This window comes from Diadema setosum, chromosome 6, assembly GCF_964275005.1.
Source record: "Diadema setosum chromosome 6, eeDiaSeto1, whole genome shotgun sequence".
NCBI classification, from domain to species: domain Eukaryota; kingdom Metazoa; phylum Echinodermata; class Echinoidea; order Diadematoida; family Diadematidae; genus Diadema; species Diadema setosum.
In genome coordinates, this window is record NC_092690.1 from 5545282 (window position 1) to 5563700 (window position 18419).

General features: G+C 37.9%; 1 protein-coding gene across 1 annotated transcript; it reads left to right on the forward strand.

Annotated features, from left to right (window-relative positions):
* Nucleotides 1–3819: 3819 nt before the first annotated feature.
* LOC140229919 (protein BTG1-like) lies at nucleotides 3820–7243 on the forward strand. The gene is made up of 2 exons (XM_072310119.1): nucleotides 3820–4543; nucleotides 6126–7243. Exons 1-2 carry the CDS (start codon nucleotides 4233–4235, stop codon nucleotides 6562–6564), a joined length of 750 nt encoding a protein of 249 aa, XP_072166220.1. The 5' UTR covers nucleotides 3820–4232; the 3' UTR covers nucleotides 6565–7243.
* The last annotated feature ends 11176 nt before the right edge of the window (nucleotides 7244–18419 follow it).

Genomic DNA, 18419 nt, shown 5'->3' on the forward strand with positions numbered 1-18419 from the left:
CATAATTTTATGCTACAGTATTATATGAATTTGTCATTATTTATTGAATCTCAATCTTTGATGCATGACTGATATGGTGATTGTAGATGTGTTTAAAAGTGAGAAATTGTTTATTAACAAATTATGTCATGTGGAAATAAAGATCGCAATATCATTTTTTGAGAAACTACAAGTGTAATGTGTCAAGCTGTCTTGTCTGTAAACCTATTGTTCCAGTGAGGTGTGTGTATTCTGTAGGGCATGGCTTCAAATCCTCAATCCGTCTGCGTTTTTTGTTGTTGTTGTTTTTTCTCCTGACTTTTTTTTTCTTTCTTTTTTAGGAGCTGTAGGGTTCATGTTTGTGGGTTAATGAAAGAGGGCAGAGACCCACATACTGTATATGCTGAATATTATGCGAGATTTTTATTTTCACGAATTTTGCGAGTCGGCTGCTATTCGTGAAATTAAAGACACACAAAAATATTGACTCTAATGCCGATATGAATGTGACGTGCGCGTATTTCTCCGTTCAGTACGGGACTCCACGATCGCGAATTTAACCACTCACGAAATTGTTGGGAAGTCATACTTGCCAACTAATAAGATTTTATCAGATTCAGTAAGATTTTTTTACATTAAAAATAGCAAAATAAGATTTTCTCTCAGAGAAATAAGATTTTTTTTTTTAATATTTAGATACCGGTATACCTTTTATGTGTATTTTCTGAAGATTTGACTGAAAGTAAGATTTTTAACTTCAGTTTGCATATAAAATAAGATTTTTTGCAATCCACGATGCTCGTAAGATATTTCATCTTGAAATGTTGGCAGGTATGGGAAGTCCTGATTTGCGAAAATTTAGACTCGCAAATATATATGGCGTATGTAGTAATGTTCAAATGACACTGTGTGGGGCCTGCTCATTATAATCTTCATTAAATCCACAGGGTTACGGTTTGTTAAAGTTTTATTTCCTATGCTCAGTAAGAAATATCAGCAAAAAAAAAAAAAAAAAGAGAGAAGAAAAGAAAGGCTAAACTGACACAAAATGGGATGATCAAATAGCCAGGGCATCAATGTCCAATCAGCTTCTAATATTGCTTCTGTTATTATTGTCCAATATTCGAGCTCCCTTCCCCCCCCCCCCCCAAAAAAATAATAATAATAGAGGAAGAAAATTAAAATTCAAATGCTGTGAGGATTGTAAGCAGCCTGCTAATGTGTATGTATGTGTGTATGTAGGTTTGTATGTATGTAGATATGTATGTTCATATGTAGGCACCCTATGTGTATGGACGTATGTGTATTAATTTCTCTTTGGATTATGTGGGTAACCAAGAATATGCTTGAAGTTATGATCAAAATTGTATTCCCCGCGAGTACTCCATATTATTTTTACTTGTTAATAATTATTCACTTTGGTTTTTAGCATATGTTTAATGGCAAACATTCCAAATTGCCAAGAATGTAGTTACCTCGTTTTGCGACCAAGCTCTTCATATTGCGTCAATCACAGCACAATGGCAGCACTAGTCGCGAGTTTTACCACCTCCCTCATCCAACATCCGCCCACTCTGAAACCTCGTTGAGTAGGCCTATTCATGTACAATATCACTCTGGCTGCTTTACGTTTATGTGTTTAACGCCCTCTTGTGTCGTTCGTATCATGTTTCTATTCCCCGCTGACGTATAACAGGCCTTGTGTATTATCGTAGGAAATAGATTGGTTGTGCGTGTTAAAAATTGCTGAGGGAAGACATCAAAACGGTATTGCCCCCCCCCCCCACCCCCCCATCATGATGAATCTTGAACATTGCACTGACGTGCACAATAAATTATACGACCTATTTTACTTATACGCATGAGTGCATAACTTTCGCAACAAACACGGAATTAGAATGAGTAAACTGAAACGGTGTGCTTGGAATGCGATGCAATGTGACGGTTTGCACACACCACGAACAATCGAGTAATTTAGCTCAATATGGTGGAATATTGGATTGTTCCAGACATTTTCAGAATGTTCTGCATTGCTATCAAACAAAAACCACGGTGTAGTTTACTCCTCTCTTTTTTTTTCTTTTTTTTCTTTTTTGTTGAAAAAAGGGTTACCAGTATATGAAAGCCTTTCAAGACTACTCCTATTTTATTGATTTCTAGGGCGCAGGAAAGCAGCGCCCAACAACTCACCTTTTTATGGAATTTGTCACATGAATATCATACTTTGAAATGGATATAATTATTATACTTTTGCTGCAATAGATTCTGCTTACGTTTGTTAGGTGTCAGTACAGAACGTCAGAAATGAAACAGCGATGGGCCTGAAGGTTATCTTGGGCATGAACAGTAGGTCTACTGTCATATTCCCTTCCCCGAAAATTGCTTGCAGACATCTATGTGTGACTTCCACGGGGGCGGATCCAAGAATCCGGGGGGGGGGGGGGGGGGGGGTAAACAATATTTCTGGTGATACTTCGGGTTTCATGTCATTTTTTCTTTTTATTTCTTTTGTTTTAACAACAAATAAAGAGGAGGCGGGCACCCAATGCGCCCCCTCTGGATCCGCCACTGCTTCCATGTTGGGCATCAGCTTTATAATTACTCTTGTTCTTTCTACAATATCTCATTCTTCCCTAGGGGACTGTCTGGTTACATTTTGCATGCATTTGACTGTTTGGTGTGTATGATTCAAGCCATGTTTATTATTGACATAGAAAGACACTAGCCTGAGTAGCCATGCGTCAGATTTGTTTGGTTTGTTTGATCACCTATATTATATGAACACTTCACACTGAAAAAAAAAAAGAGGTGTGTGCTTGTATAGAGAGAGCGTGGTTTTTCATAGAATTGGAATTCATTATCGAAAGTTGATCATGCGTTGAAATACGCATCAATTTGTGAGGTGTATCAAATTACTACCAACAAGCTGGGTGTGTGTCTATCTTACTCATACAGAGCTAAAAACGTTAGCATTTGGACAATACTTTGATATTCTTCCGCAATGCGTAAGTGAAAACGAAGGGTCTTATCAATTTTGACAGTGATGGCGTTTTAATTATTTTTAACATGGCTTCATTCTTTCTTTCTTTTCAAAAAAAAAAAGGTTAACAAGGAATGAAAGTAAATTAGGACATACATTTTTTTTTAAATTTAGATTACATTTGACCCCCTGTTAGGTTTGTGAATACAGGTATATATCGACAGAGCACAATGGCATCAAATGAACGCTAAGTTCACTTGTACTACTTCCGGTACCTGTATGTCTACCATTAAATTAAGATCGGGAGTCACATGGAAATTGCTTCGTAATGTCTTCAGATGAAGATGGAAGAAATATAGATATGTCTTAGTCATCATGATGAATGTAGTTTCCACAGCCTCTTTAACTTTCATTAGAATACCTGGTACGTATCTATGTCCCTTCGACTAATTACCGGGGACAAAATTCCCGATTTCGACATTCTAACCAGACCAACGCCACGTTACGAAAGGGAAATCCCCTCCGTTGATGCGTATCTATATTTAGTAACAGACAGATAATCATATTCTGTATGTCTCCCCCTAGCGACTAGAATGCATCCAGCGTACACTAGCCTTGCATTCATTCGACATTGCCACAAATAGCTTGTTTACGTTCTGTGCATATTTGGGACGATTTGCATTCACCATGGAAGTTGTTTACCGAATGGCGTGGTTACGCCTCCTAAGTAGGCGCTGATTGGTGAACAAGCTGGTGACGTCATGATGAATACAATCAGCTGTGTGTACGTACGCGACGCACGCATCATAATACTACTCGCGAAATGCATGCATTGTTGAATTGTACGGATTCACTAGCCCATTGCTCTTTCTGCGAATATTGCTTACGAGTTGATGAATCACACAAGCTGCGTCGTCATAAACTCCTTGTTGGTGCTGGAAATCACGAGAACTAAAGATTTGTCAGACGCTGAGAACCGTGACTTCAGGTGACTGCACCTTCTTTTTTGCTGTTAAAATTTAGACGGCCCACAACAGCTACTAACTGCTAGTACTACTAGACAAGTTATAGCAGACATTTCATTCCAATCCAAAGAACAAAGGAAGCTACGCTACGGCTACGGCTTGCTGTTGACACTACACTGCTGGGTCTACGTGGAACTTACCTTTATCGGAAAGTAGCCAGTGCAAGTGTTTGCGCAAACACGAATCGTGGTCAGAATTGCGATTGTTTCAGAGTTATTTTTCACATCAATGAGTTATTTTTCTGAAACATGAAGGACGAAATTGCAGCAGCCGTTGTATTTCTCACCCGCATCGTGAGGAGAAATACGAACTTATCAACAGAACAGTTGGCGAAATTCTCCGAAACGTTAGCCCTCGCTTTGGTGGAACGATTCAGGAATCATTGGTATGAGGACAAGCCGTCGAAGGGCCAAGCGTATCGGTGCATCCGCCTCAGCCGGAACGAGCCGCGAGACAGCGTGATAGACAAGACGGCAAGGGACTGTGGTATTCACTACAATAACCTGAACTTGCCCGCAGAACTCACATTATGGGTGGACCCACGAGAAGTGAGCTGCAGGTAAGCTGGATTTTATAAAGGCCTTTTATAAAAACTGAAATGGTTCTAACATGGTTAGAGTTTCTCCTTCTACGAGACGTAGAAATTTTGTCACGCACGTTTTCTCTAAGCAGGTCTACGTGTCCCCAACAAGCAAGGCAAGCAAGGCAAAATTCACAAAAAAAGCAAAAGCCAAACAAAACTCCCCAAACCTGACCCGTGGCGAGCCGAGTGTGAGACCATGGCGTCCATGCATGACACGCCACACGGTGTTACGGTGTTAAATATGTTCCTGGATTGAATATCAGACACATACACCATCTACAGAATGGAAATTATTTCAGGAGAAACCAAAGTGCCAGTGACCATGAAGTGTGGATACAGGATAGTTGTCCACAACTACAAGTCTGTAGACCATTATCTCTTAGAAGTCGGTTCTTCCTGATGAAAATGAGTTTTTAAATCGGGTTTGTAGGAACCCCTCTCCCAGCAATAAAAAAAAAAGTAAATTTAAATGAGTCACTTTACTAAGCTGCAGTGTAAATTAACTCTACATAAACTTTATAAAGCTGAGGTTGGCTACTCCATATCAATATGTGATTAAATTATTTAGATTTCAAGACAGCATGCAGTGGCTGTAACATATTAATTTAAAGCCTTATGCACAGTAAAGATGTTCATACTGCACCAGGATTATAGTCTATAATAGTATAGACCCAAGGTCTGGCTTGAAAGCTTACCACGAGGCAAAGCCAGCTACCTGCATGGTTCAACATCTCGACCTTTGCCCGGGCAGTACCTGCATTATATTTATACACAAGTGTGAAGTGTGCAGACAAGACAAGACTTGCCCAATGAAGCATGGTCTTAAGAACAAAATTGCACCATGTGCTCACACCCAAATTACCTGCATCCTGTGTGTGTGTACAACATAGAATCTATGAGTAATGTCATTGTAATTTGACTGCTGGGTAGTATTCACTGTAATACAAATCTTGGCAGAGTCTAATAATATTAAAATAATGTGAAGGAAAGTAAATTGAACCAAAAAACAAGCAAATAAACCACTGCCTGCTGTAATGTGTGATATTAGCTGAACATACAAGTGTACATGTACGTATTGTTACATTTACATGACCCATTTGTTGATGTACTTTTATTACACAGTGTGTCACTATTCTGGTCAAATGGTGTGTATTTAAGTTTTTACATGCTTATTACAGTACACAATCTATGCATTTTAGTAGCTATGTGTACTTTGGTGTTGTGTACTACACTGCAAATCATGAAAATTTGTGAAAATGTTTGTACAGTACGTTGTACCTACGTACCCCCTTTTTTAAAACTTGTACAGGTATAATTTTTTTCAAGTTGCCATGAGGGCACTTTGTAAATCAGCAAGATGATAATTGTGGCTACATTGTATACCAATGTACGTTTTCTATAAGAAAGAACTTGTACAACTGTAGCTGTAAGTACTCTGAACATTTATTGTGTTACAGTGTACAGACTGTATGCTATTGTATCAAGGGTGTGCACCATCTTACAATACACAGATGCATCAGTGTAGGCTCTTAACTGTGTGCCTGTTTTTTGCTTTCAGGTTTGGAGAAAGGGGAACAGTGTGTGAGGTAGCAAATTTTGCTCATCACCATACTCAAACGGACAATGGAAACCGGCCACTGACACCAGCGCCCGCCAACAATGGGAACCTTGTGCACTGCGAGGACTCCCTCAGAGCGGACAATGAAAACAATTCCATTCCCAGCTTACACCACCTTCCGTCGCCCCCGCCGAGCCCGCGTCCCATCAACGACAACCTGCGACTGGTTGCCAAGCCATCGGTGCTCTCGTCATCCTACTCGACATCGCCGTCCCTACTGCAGCAGGCCTTCCCAAAGAACAGTTCGCAGGTCGTGTTCAATCGCAACGCGGCAAACATGCCCCGCATCGTGAGCCGACCCCAGAACCGAGTTTGGGTACGCCAAGCCAAGCCGGAGCAGTACCGTTGGGTCAGCAAATCCATTGCTGCACGAGCGTAGTGGCCTTGCAATCTAAAGGATGGTGCTATATTTTGATAACACGTCATCTTCCCGGAACTTAACACACAATTTCCCTATTTTAGACTTACATTTTTAGCTCTCTTTTTTTTTTTTTTTCATTTTCATTTTTTCTTAACCTGTCAAAAAGTGTGTGGTGTCTCAACTTGCAATTTTTATACCTGTTTATGGTCGAGTGGACTTGGTGCTCATTTACAATGTACACTTTTCTATGGACACTTCTTGTGCCGATACAAATCAACACTTTTTAAAGCAGTGATGTGGGACAGTCTGTTTTTTTTTTTCTGTTTTTTTTTTTTTTTTTAATATGGCTTGAATGTTTCGTATGCTTGTCTTTGGTTTTCACATCAAGTCTTCTATGGTTGTCTAGGAAATTTGTGTTCAGTATAGGTTTCTTGTTGTTGTTTTTTTCCGTGTATGGTCAATTTTCTTTATTTTTCAGTGACCAATAGGTATACATGAGTGATGATGCCAAAGTACTGAAATTGACTTGTTCTGTTTGTAAATGTCTTATTCTTGTTGGAGATCATGCCAAAACCAAATGGATATGTAGATTTGTAAAATAGTGAAAATGATCATGTCTGGAGAAATATTTATATGAACAAGAAAAAAACAAATAAAACACTCAAAACGGAATAATGAATTATTTGGTTGTTCAAACTGTGATTCTTACACACATATATTCTCTCTCCACAAACATTCCGGTGAAGTGTTGCTGTTAATGGCGCTGTGCTGCACCTACTATCATGTACATGACTATGAATCGAGTTTGACTTGTAGACTCTGCATGTTAGTAAGGATACAAACATAATACAGTACAGTATCTACATACTTTGTGACATACAGTGAAGTTCTATAGCAGTGTACATGTATTTTATCTTACCAATCAAGCAGATTTCAGGTACATACATTCTGAATGATCGTGATACATGTACATGTACGTGTACAGTAGCTACTACAGAACGTGTAATTCTACCTTTTCTTATACCGGTAGTCAAAATTTGATTTGGGAGTGATACTATGAGAAGGAAGCTGGATGGAATGTATGCATGCATGTTCTGCATTTACATGTACAGTCTGTATCGTAAAACGAGAAACATTCACACCATGAAACTTGCATGCATTGGAGCCGACGGCCTTTCTCATGGCATGAAACTTTTGTGAATTGCCGACCATGGAAAATAATGGGTATTTCTGCTTGTGTACACAAAACTTCTCCTTAAAGCTTGCGAATGTTGTCTTCTCGAGAAATTCATGAAAATTTCATTCATTTGCAGAATTTCGGGTTTATAGTATCGACAGCTGTAGTGTACTCAACAGGTAGACAGTGGAATTCACATGTATATGAATGACATTCATCACATTCTTCACATTTTTTTTTCTCTAACTCAAATCATCAGGCATATGCCACTTGTAACTCCTGACTGAATTTGCAGCTGTAAGCTACTTCCAAATGAGATCCCTATCAAAGCACAGAATGCATCAGTAGGCCAGTAGTGTAGACTGCTCATTTCCAACATTTTAGAAGTGCATGCTCAACCACAAAACTGAAACTTCTTTCCAAGTATAAAAGGAAGTAAGTCCAATCATACTGTTTGAGCACACATTCACAGTCACAAACACACACACAAAAAGATGTGCACTTCCCTGCTAGACGTGTGTGTGTGTCTGTGTGTCTGTCTGCGTGTCTTGCTCTGTGTGTGTGTGTGTGTGTACATACAGTATGTTTGTGTGTGTTTAGGAAGGATGTGTCACTCATTGGCACTTTCTTTGCACATCCCTCGACACACACCCACACAATGAGCCTATTTTTGAGTCAAAGCCCGATATGTGTCATGTTGACGGTGAATGTGCATTGCAGTGCTAACAGATGTTATTGGAAATGGATAGTCTCACAGTCACACGTCCAGACTTTGTAGATTGATTCCATTCTATCCACTGACTGCAATGAACTCCACACGAGTGGAGGGTGGAGTGGGGGGGGGGGGGGGGGGCAACAAATAAACACACAAGCGCACATTGATACATGGGAATTGTTCAAAACCAGAGAAAAAATCAAATACATGTATAGCATGGACATAGGATTGACAAATCAGTATGCATAATTTTGCCACCAAATCTCATGGGATCTCTCACAATGCATCATGTTTGGGTGCGTGTTTGTGTGTATGTTGTCGGTGTGGGTTTAGTACAAAGCTCTAATATTTTGGTAAAGTCTGTGGTTGTTGGGCTAAACCACTTCCGTGACCACTTTGGCCATTTTGGTACATAGAATGGAGATGATGTTTATCAATACTAAATGCTGTCATACCACATGGGGCCTACTCACGTCATCCCGAGCATGCAGGCCCTACACATTTTTATTTTTATTTTTTTTTAAAGACATGATTCCGTGCAACCAGAAAGGGGAGCTAGATTGAACAATGCTTTGCTCAACATAATACAATAATAATACATGCAAATCATTGTGGAAGATGATACGTCGTGTTCAGTATAGCAGAAAGTCACTTGACAAAGTTACAGTGTATATCTTTTAGTGCTTATATTATCTGACAGATATTAAAAGCGCTGAAAGATACATGTATTTCCCCGTCCTAAGCAGGCACTTAACAAAGAACAAAGAGAAATAATACAATGCATGAGGACATTAATCGCTTGCATGCATATTATAACGGCTGTTCAGTCTTGAACATTATCCCCCCCCCCCCCACCCGCCTATTTGTTTTCTTCCTCCAATGATAGATTATGAACATACGGCGCTGTCCTATGTGAACTGCACGAGCTGTAAATAGGAATGGTATAATTCGTCGAAAATTCTGTACAATTTATAGTCTTGCGGAAGTCTGACTGAAAAGATCGATTAGTGTTAGAGTTTACTGCCGATCAACGTAACATTTATTTTTTTCCCCGCTTTGAATAAATCCAACCTCTTTCGAAGTAAAAACTGTACAGACCAAGTAGATCTAAATATTGTACTGTGGAGTCCCTGAAAAAAAAAATCTTCTTTTTCTTCTTCTTATTTTTCTTCCCTTTCTTTCTTTCTTTCTTTCTCTTTCTATCTTTCTTCTTTTTTTTTCTTTTTTCTATTTTCTTTCTTTCTATCTTTCTTCTTTCTTTCTTTCTTTCTTTATTTCTTCCTTCCTTCCTTTTTTTTTTTCTAGATCTTTCTTTCCTTCTCACTGTATTTGTGTTGTTTTTCCACACCTTGGCAAGATCCCAAAACGACTGAGTGTATGTGACCGTACTGTTAACGACATCCGTCTTAAATTCAGCATCCGTTAAACATAACGAAGAAGACATAAGCGTTTATCCTGAATGTTCAGCCAAAACTGTCGCGAAACTTTTAAAAGTACCAGCTGGGAGCACCATTAAGGTGAGTGATGATCGGCGTGATCTTTCATCATGGAATAATGCGGGCATGTTCGCAGTGAAATGTGGTACACATGTTCACAATTACATGTATGTTCTAGCATCAGGCCTGTACTCCGTATAATTTTGATTTTTCTTCTCCCCCCCACCCTTTTTTTTTTAAGGGTTACTTCTTCCATTGATTATGTCGTAGGCCTACCGGTCTCTTCTTCCTTGTAAAACTCGTTTTACCATTGTGTAGTTTAACCTGATTTACTTCGCGGAAGGGGTAATGAATAATGATGGTGACAAGGTGACTGTACGAAAGCAAAGCGCATCATATACCTGCAGGTGGGGTTCAGTATTTTGTGTGTGTGTGTTTTTTTTTTTGTTTTTTTTTTGTTTTTTTTTTTTTGGGGGGGGGAGAGGGTGGGGGGGGGGGGGGGGTAGGATGCATTGTTTGCAGTTGGTGGAGTGAAAAAGGATCACCTTTCTTCAAGGCGTACCGTGTACGCCTTTGTGTCTGTGTGTTTGTGTCTGCTTTAAATTGTTGTTTTTGTTTGGGGGCTGGGAATGTGCATTTTTTTTTTAATGACTGATTACTCTTATTGTATTTTTTGTCCAAAAATTATGGCTTGACTTCACAAACGTAGTTTCATTCAATCATTGCAATTTCGTCTGTGGACATCGACAGGTATCGTGAATGTGACCCGGGAATGTGACGATTAATGTTATGATAATCATGTAATAGCGCAATGATGATGATGAGATGATGGTGATGATGATGATGATGATGATGATGATGATGATGATGATGATGATGATAATAATAATAATAATAATAATAATAATAATAATAATAATAATAATAATAATAATAATAATAATGATAATAATAATAATAATAATGATAATAATAATAACGTTCTTAGAAACGCATATTACCATAAAATTCTCTATGCATGTTTGATAACAATCGAAGGCACTCACATACTACTTGACACAGTTATAAAATGTATTGGCTCTGCGAAGACCCACATCATATTTTTAGAAGTTTCAAGACATATAGTGTACAGTAAAAAAGGAAAAACAAAACAAAACAGAAAGAATCGCGCAAACAATACGACCCGTCTAAAAAAGACAATTTAAGACACTTCAGTTTTACCGCTCACATGTTATTGCCCACTATAAAAACAACAACAATACCCCCCCCCCACACACACACACACACACACACACATGCACACACAATCAACATGCACAAACACAAACTATCAAGACAAGATAAATCATTATCTTATACAAGGTCAGGGATATTTCACAAAGTGATGAAATACTGTAATAACCAGATAGCATGTCGGACACCACACCTCTGATGTGTCATCCACTGGCAGTTGTCGAACCTAAGCTCGCCTGGTTGAATCGTTCTGGAATCTTCTTTAAATTTGACGGGCAGTAATACATCATTGATGTCGCAATACCCGTCTTTGATAACAAAATGCGGATGCCTCTGAATTAAACAGCATAAAATAAATGGCTGAAGTAGTAAAATAGGCTCGCGACCGAACTGCGTGATACAGTGTCTGTTAGTTAAGTACTGAGGTTATAATTATGACGTAATAAATGCGACATATTGGGCGAGTGCAGAGCTGAATACTTAGTACACTAACCATTATTGTCGTTTACCACATAGGTTGGGACAACAGCGTGTGATACCTTCTAAAACTTTGCTAGGGCCAGTATGTGTGAGAATTCGAGTATAATACACTGTCAATGCCTTGATCACTTCACTATAATCACTACATTGCGCCACACAGAATTCCAGGTTCCAGCCAGTCATACAAAATACGATTCATAATACTACTAGTAATACAATGCATTTTAAAGGGCCTAATTGATAATATATCTATCTGCCTACTTTTGAGTATAAGCAGGCGTATAATATCATTATGCTCGTTGTTTATTCTGGATAATGATGATAGGCCTACATGTGGAATTGTTTTTGTTTAGCTCCGTCTTTCAGTGTGTATGGTTGTGTTCAAAGTTTACGATGCAACTTCATGTACACTTTACAGGACACTTGGGTTTGCCCACGGGCACCCATGATACTTTGAACTATACTTATTTTAAAATTTAATCTAATCATTTACGGTTTTTATGCATGACACCTCATTTTCATGCCGTCATGTGATATCCACACCTTTACACACACATTAAAAAAAAAAAATACCAAACTGTATGACTATCGCTGCAAGGATTATTTCATTTGCTGCTGATTATTAAAACGGCTCTACTGAGTAAATGGACTTTTGGGTGAGTGCACGTGTTCGAGCAAACCTACGTTTTCTCGATATGACAGATAAAAAGATAAACGCTGACGTTTGAATTACCGACTTTAGTTTTGTTTTTACGTGGCTATACTACAAAGGGAACATGGTCAAACCAAAAGAAACGGGTGCAGTTGAAACTTACAGGCAAGAATGCTTGCTACGCACAATATTCTGTTTCTTGTTTTCGTACTGCCTGTCTGGTTGCACTTATGAAGCGAAACAATATTCTGATCTATATGGTTATAATATAGGTTGCATGCGCGGAGGAAAACACTTTCAATAACCCTACAAGATTTTGACTTTGATGCCCTCCACTGATGTCTGTTGTGCCAATCAAGTCTTGACAAGATAATCTATAAATTAAATGTAAACTTCAGGGCCTACACTGCACTTCTCTTTACATTGTCGTGCTGCTGTCTAATCTGCCGAAATGAGACTTTCAAGAGAATGGTGTAATTTCTATTTAAGCGCTTGAGCTTGTAAATTCCTAGGTATATAACATTATCTATTTTCAAAACGAAAGTCATTACAATTACACGCAATGGAGCGAGTGAGAAATACATTAATTGTTGGCATTTTGTTATGTTCCTGCTCATTGATACCTCCCTGGCCTAATTATTGATCATGGTGCATGGTACGAAAATTAATACACAATACATAAAACGCTAAATAAAATGGATTATTATGATAGAGCCCACACACAACACACACACTATCAGCCACTGATGCACATTGCAGCCACACAAAATGTGACATAAAATGCGTGGATTTGGCAATATTCTTTTGGGGAAAAGCAACGCGCTGCCCTTATCGTTCACTATGTAGTATTTGGCAAAAAGCCATTTTTCCCGACATGGTGGGTTCATTGCCAAAGTCAAAACACACAAAGCAACACAACAATAACACTGTACGTGCGAGTACGTTAGAACTACCATTGCAAGAAACACTCAATTATTGTTTGCTCCGTGGCGTACCTGCGTCCTTACGTTTAGGGAAAGAACCGCTTTGAAGCGATTGCGAAATTTTTTTTCTCCTAGTCTTCGTCAGGGTCGGAAAAATAGCATGAGGCAGTTTGCTATTCAATGTTTTCGAATCACAAATACCTCTTTATTTTTCTAGGAATCAATATACTACGTAATCAAACCTAGGTGCAATACACATCTACGCGGAAAATGTTCAAACGCGATTCACCTTCATTATCCTTATTGTTATTAACCTTTAATAAAGTGTTATTTCATATGCATTTTATATAGTTCACACTATGCGATGGAAACGGTAAATGTGATATTTCGAAGGTCTTGACGGAAGTCTATTCTCCTTTTTACTTTGATGACTGATGGGTGGGACCAGCAACACTTCGCGGCTTATTTTTATATCCGTGGCGTGATGCAAGAAAAGTCCCGAATTGCATGTTGTAAGAACCAGCAAAACTCGAATGCAGAACGGAAAAAACAAAACAAAACCTGCGTTGTTATAGTCTCACGTTTGTTTGTACGTGCGTGCTGTATGTGTATGTGTGTGTGTGTGTGTGTGTGTGTGTGTGTGTGTGTGTGTGTGTGTGTGTGTGTGTGTGTGTGTGTGTGTGTGTGTGTGTGTGTGTGTGTGTGTGTGTTTGTGGGTTGTAAATGATTGATCATGCAATTCTTTAGAAGGACGCAATGTGTGTTACACAATCATGTGTGCTATATTATGAGTTGTTGTTTAATGAAGCAGAAACTGAGTGATTTCTCATAATATTATCAATTTAGTATTTTGAATGTGTGTGTGTGTGTGTGTGTGTGTGTGTGTGTGTGTCTGAGTCTCACTATATCTGTCTGTCTGTACATCGTTGAGGGGGGGGGGCAGTGATGCTGAAAATGATTCGTTGCGCAATGCATTGTAGGCCTACTTATAATATCGTGAGGACGCAGAAAAGTCACATACTGTAGGTTACTCCCTTTTTACACGACCGTTGATTATTTACAGAATTATTTCATTCAATGGTTTTTAGCTGAGTGTGCTTTGTTGCGTTTGTGTGTTTTCATGCGTAGTGTTTGTGATGAGGATGTGTGTGTCTTTGACGGTATATTTGTGTAATTAAATTGGTCATTTATACGCAATTTTTTGGACGGACACCGTCGCATACCATTGCTCACGTTCTAAGTGTGGTCAAATTAAAAAGGAGAGAGAGAGAAAAAAAAAATCATAATCTCGCTGAGACTGTTTTAATTGTGGATGCTGACAATTAGTGCAGAATAGAAAATATTATGCAATTTTTCAGGTTGACAAAATAGACCTATATGTCTGAGATTCTGAGCAACAGTTTTCATGTCGTAATAGGATTGCGAGAATTTCCTCTTGCAGGTAGTGGTACACTGTATATATCTTTCTATACTTAATTTTTGTAATCAATTTCCGTTCTTACTCGTATATTTTGATGCATTATCTGTTATACTGATTGGAGAATAAAAACGAAGGTTATCCCCACTTTGGTTTGGCAATGTCGCGCCAAAGATGCAATTTGAATCAGGAAACCCCATCATGGTATACACAACCGTCTTTTATTTTCTATTTTTGATCTATAAATCATATTTTTTTCTAATGCCAGTTAAAGGCCTATACACAGATTATAGTTGACTGCATTATATCGCGAGAAGAATACCCCCACCAGCAGATATTATTACATAAAACAGAAATATAATGTGTCTTAGACAGCGCTTGCCTGAAATCTGGGAAGATGAAGTGCTGTCACTCCAAGTGTATTTCGAGAGGTATTAAAAGCAGGAAGACGACTCGAGCTGTTTCCGGAATATTCCTTCTAGAGTTTGATATTGAGGAAGATGTTATGATTCCAAGAAACACTAAACGGTACTTGTGCCGAAAGAGTGATTATGATGTTGCGATGTTTAGTCATGCGCTGTGTGGTTTAACATAAAGCTTGGAAGAAAAAAGAAAAAACCCAAGCATGATCCCTATCCCTCAATTCATTCTCTTTAATCATTGTTGGACGCCGCTAAATCGATGCATTAATTAGTCATTTTGATTATCAGAGACGAGATGAATAATTTCAGCTGAAATGTTCTTGATTGACGGCGTGATTATCACTTCTCAAAATAAGGCACCAATACTGATAATTACACATCAGCGCATCCACTTCCACCTTTATCCAATGTGTATAAGCACTTCTCAGGAGCTGTGACACGATGATTCCAGATTGGAGCTGGAAAAGAGAATGTTATTAGCCTACATTGCTCGTTAACACAGTATACTTAATTCTTCATCAGGACCGCACAAAACACAACAAGCACAATAGTCATATTCTTTTTCTTCTTATTTTTCAAACAATGTCGCTTGCATAGGCTCTTTGAATTTTGAAGCTATTAATTTAGCTATCATTAAAAATATATATATATTTAACATTTTATAATGCGGGATTTTAAACTAACGCGACTTAAATCATTACGTAATCGTCAGGTGATGCCCATCTGTTTAGCAGGAAAATGTGCTGGTTACTCCCCAAAAATAGCAATTTTAACAAACGTACATTATATATATATATATATATATATACCCACACACACTTTTTTTTTCTCTCTCTCTCCCTCTTTGGCTCAGCTCGTCAACCCCTTCTCATTCTCGTATGTCATTGCCAAAGCTCCGTACGGTCATTGTTTGTGGAAAAATAATCTCGTCACCCGTACAAAAGGCATGAAATTTGATCAATGAGCAGATGGTTGACGGCTTGGGTTGTGGCCAGTCCGTGCGTGAAATTTGCCAACACTGCATCATGCTATATAATGGCCCGAAACACGTCTTTATTTCATGAGACAAAAATGATAATATTATGCGAATTCATGATTTAGAGAAGAAAAAAAAAGCCAGAAGAGGGTTGGAGGAAGAGACTGGTGATGATAAACAGAAAGAAGAAGGTGATGATATTAGAATCAAGAAGGGGGAGAGAGGGGGGGGGGGGGGTGGGAGAGAAAGAAATACTAATTATTATGATAAAAAGATACGAAAAGTTTGTGCTGTTGTTATAGGTGGAGAAGATGAGGAGATGTAGGAAAAGGAGGAAGAGTAAAAGAATATGGGAAACAATAAGAAGGAAAATAAAAAATGAAAGAACAGATGAAAAGGAACAAAGGGAATATTGGAGAAGAGAAGAAGTAATCAATGTTTTTGCGTAGCAACATCAACTGTAACTACATGCAGTGTCGTCATGAACTTCAAGTTTATTTAGAGACTTCAGTTTAAACCCTCTTGTCTTGGGGAATCCGATTATGACTATAATGTGTGCTCATAATAACATAAACCGATTTTGTTTTGTTTTCTTTTGTTACGTCAATGACGGAATCACATTATACTACTTGAATAGCACTCAAGACATTGACCGTAGATTTTCTCGCTTTCGCTTCCTCGTTATAGATCAAACATCTTTCATAATCATACTGTCTTGGTGTAGTTGCTGTTTTCCTTCGTGCGTTTTCTCTGCCTCTCTTATACACTTCGTGTATATTATTATGATTATAATATGCTTCCCATCAATGATTATGAAAAGAGGAAATTTTGGAGGTTGAACCAACGATAAATACAGAATCAATCTTTTAATGTTACATTGAAAAGCTCGCACGCTATATGAAAATTAAGATGATAATTATAATATAATTGTATTGGACTTATCGGCTTTTGCAAACAAACTCTTAAAATATATTCCAAAACAATCATATTATGATTGTTTTGGTAGATTGCTTATTCAAGGAAAATATATGAAGGTGGGTGGGCGGCAAGTTCCGGTTTTGGAAGAGACTAGATAGGATATACATTATCTATCTATCATCTCATCAATAAAATCAGTTGTATAGGAGACATCTTATTTCAGTAATTATTGTGACATGACGAGGGCTTGCCTGCATGGATTTGTTGAATTGGAAGAAAAATCACCCCCATCGCTGTCATCTTCATTACCGTCATGTTTTCATCATCACCCTTTCATCACCACAATCATAATCTACCATATCTTTATTAGTATATATAAGCACTAGAATATAAAACCTAAATATTATATAATGTTTAGGCCTCTTTCCCCATTCAGCTAAACAAAATGTATATGTTCCTCAACCGCCCCGTTGCCCCCCCCCCCCCCCTTTAACGTAGTTTTCTTGGCTGCTGCCTGTTATAGTATGGCAGTCCTTCTTTTTCATAATTTCTTAATTCATTATTTTAAAATTTGATGATAAATTAGTAATGAAATTAATGTACACATTTATATTCTTTCTTCGATTCATATACATTGTAATCCGTATACTGTTTTTTTTTTAATATATTTCTGAAGAGAAATTTAATTCATTTATGAATTATGTTAAAGAAAATAAAATCGAACAAACAAAGAAACAAACAAAAGCACTGTTGGTAAATACTTCAGTATACACATCTACCAAATGGAAGATATGTGATGCAGTGACGTCGCCTAAAAATAAGTAGAAAGGATACTAATAGGAGGTGCATCCAACCTCCCTGGTATAATAGTAGTAGAGATTTGCAAAGAGAATTGTGACTGATATCAACTACATTGTGTATTTCAAAATTCAAGGCATATCGAATTTAGCATGCTGTAATTTTCTTGTTTAATGTTTGATTGATTCTAGTTGAAACTTCTATCTTTCTGATTAGTAGCACTTGTTCTTGTCATTAAAGTTCATTTGAAAAAGGGGGTGATTTTCGCTTTAAGGTTTTCTTTATACCATAGTGAGTGTGTAGATGAGCGATAATTACTGCGATTTGATATGCTTTTAATCCATTGCAGCTGTGTAATCAAGTACCATATCATGTTCGAAGTGTCAAAGATGATACCTCGTTGTTTGCATGCGGGTCTGTAGGTGACTCTTATTTCAGGCTTTTCAATGGATGGTTTTAATAATTCATCACGAGTAAGTAACATCAACAAAACAATTGGACGTATTTTCGACCACTATTTGGAATGTTCTTTTTACGAATCTCCATCTGCCCAGCGTGATGCATACTATACAGAAATCCCGTACATACTTAAAAAAAAAAAAAAACTCTGATAATATTTCTGATGTCAAGATTTTGTTCTTACGCTCGAATTGCATTCGTATAATGCTCATTATAATGCTGTATTATAGTGCTATTAATGACATGACAAAAATTGGTTCGGCGATC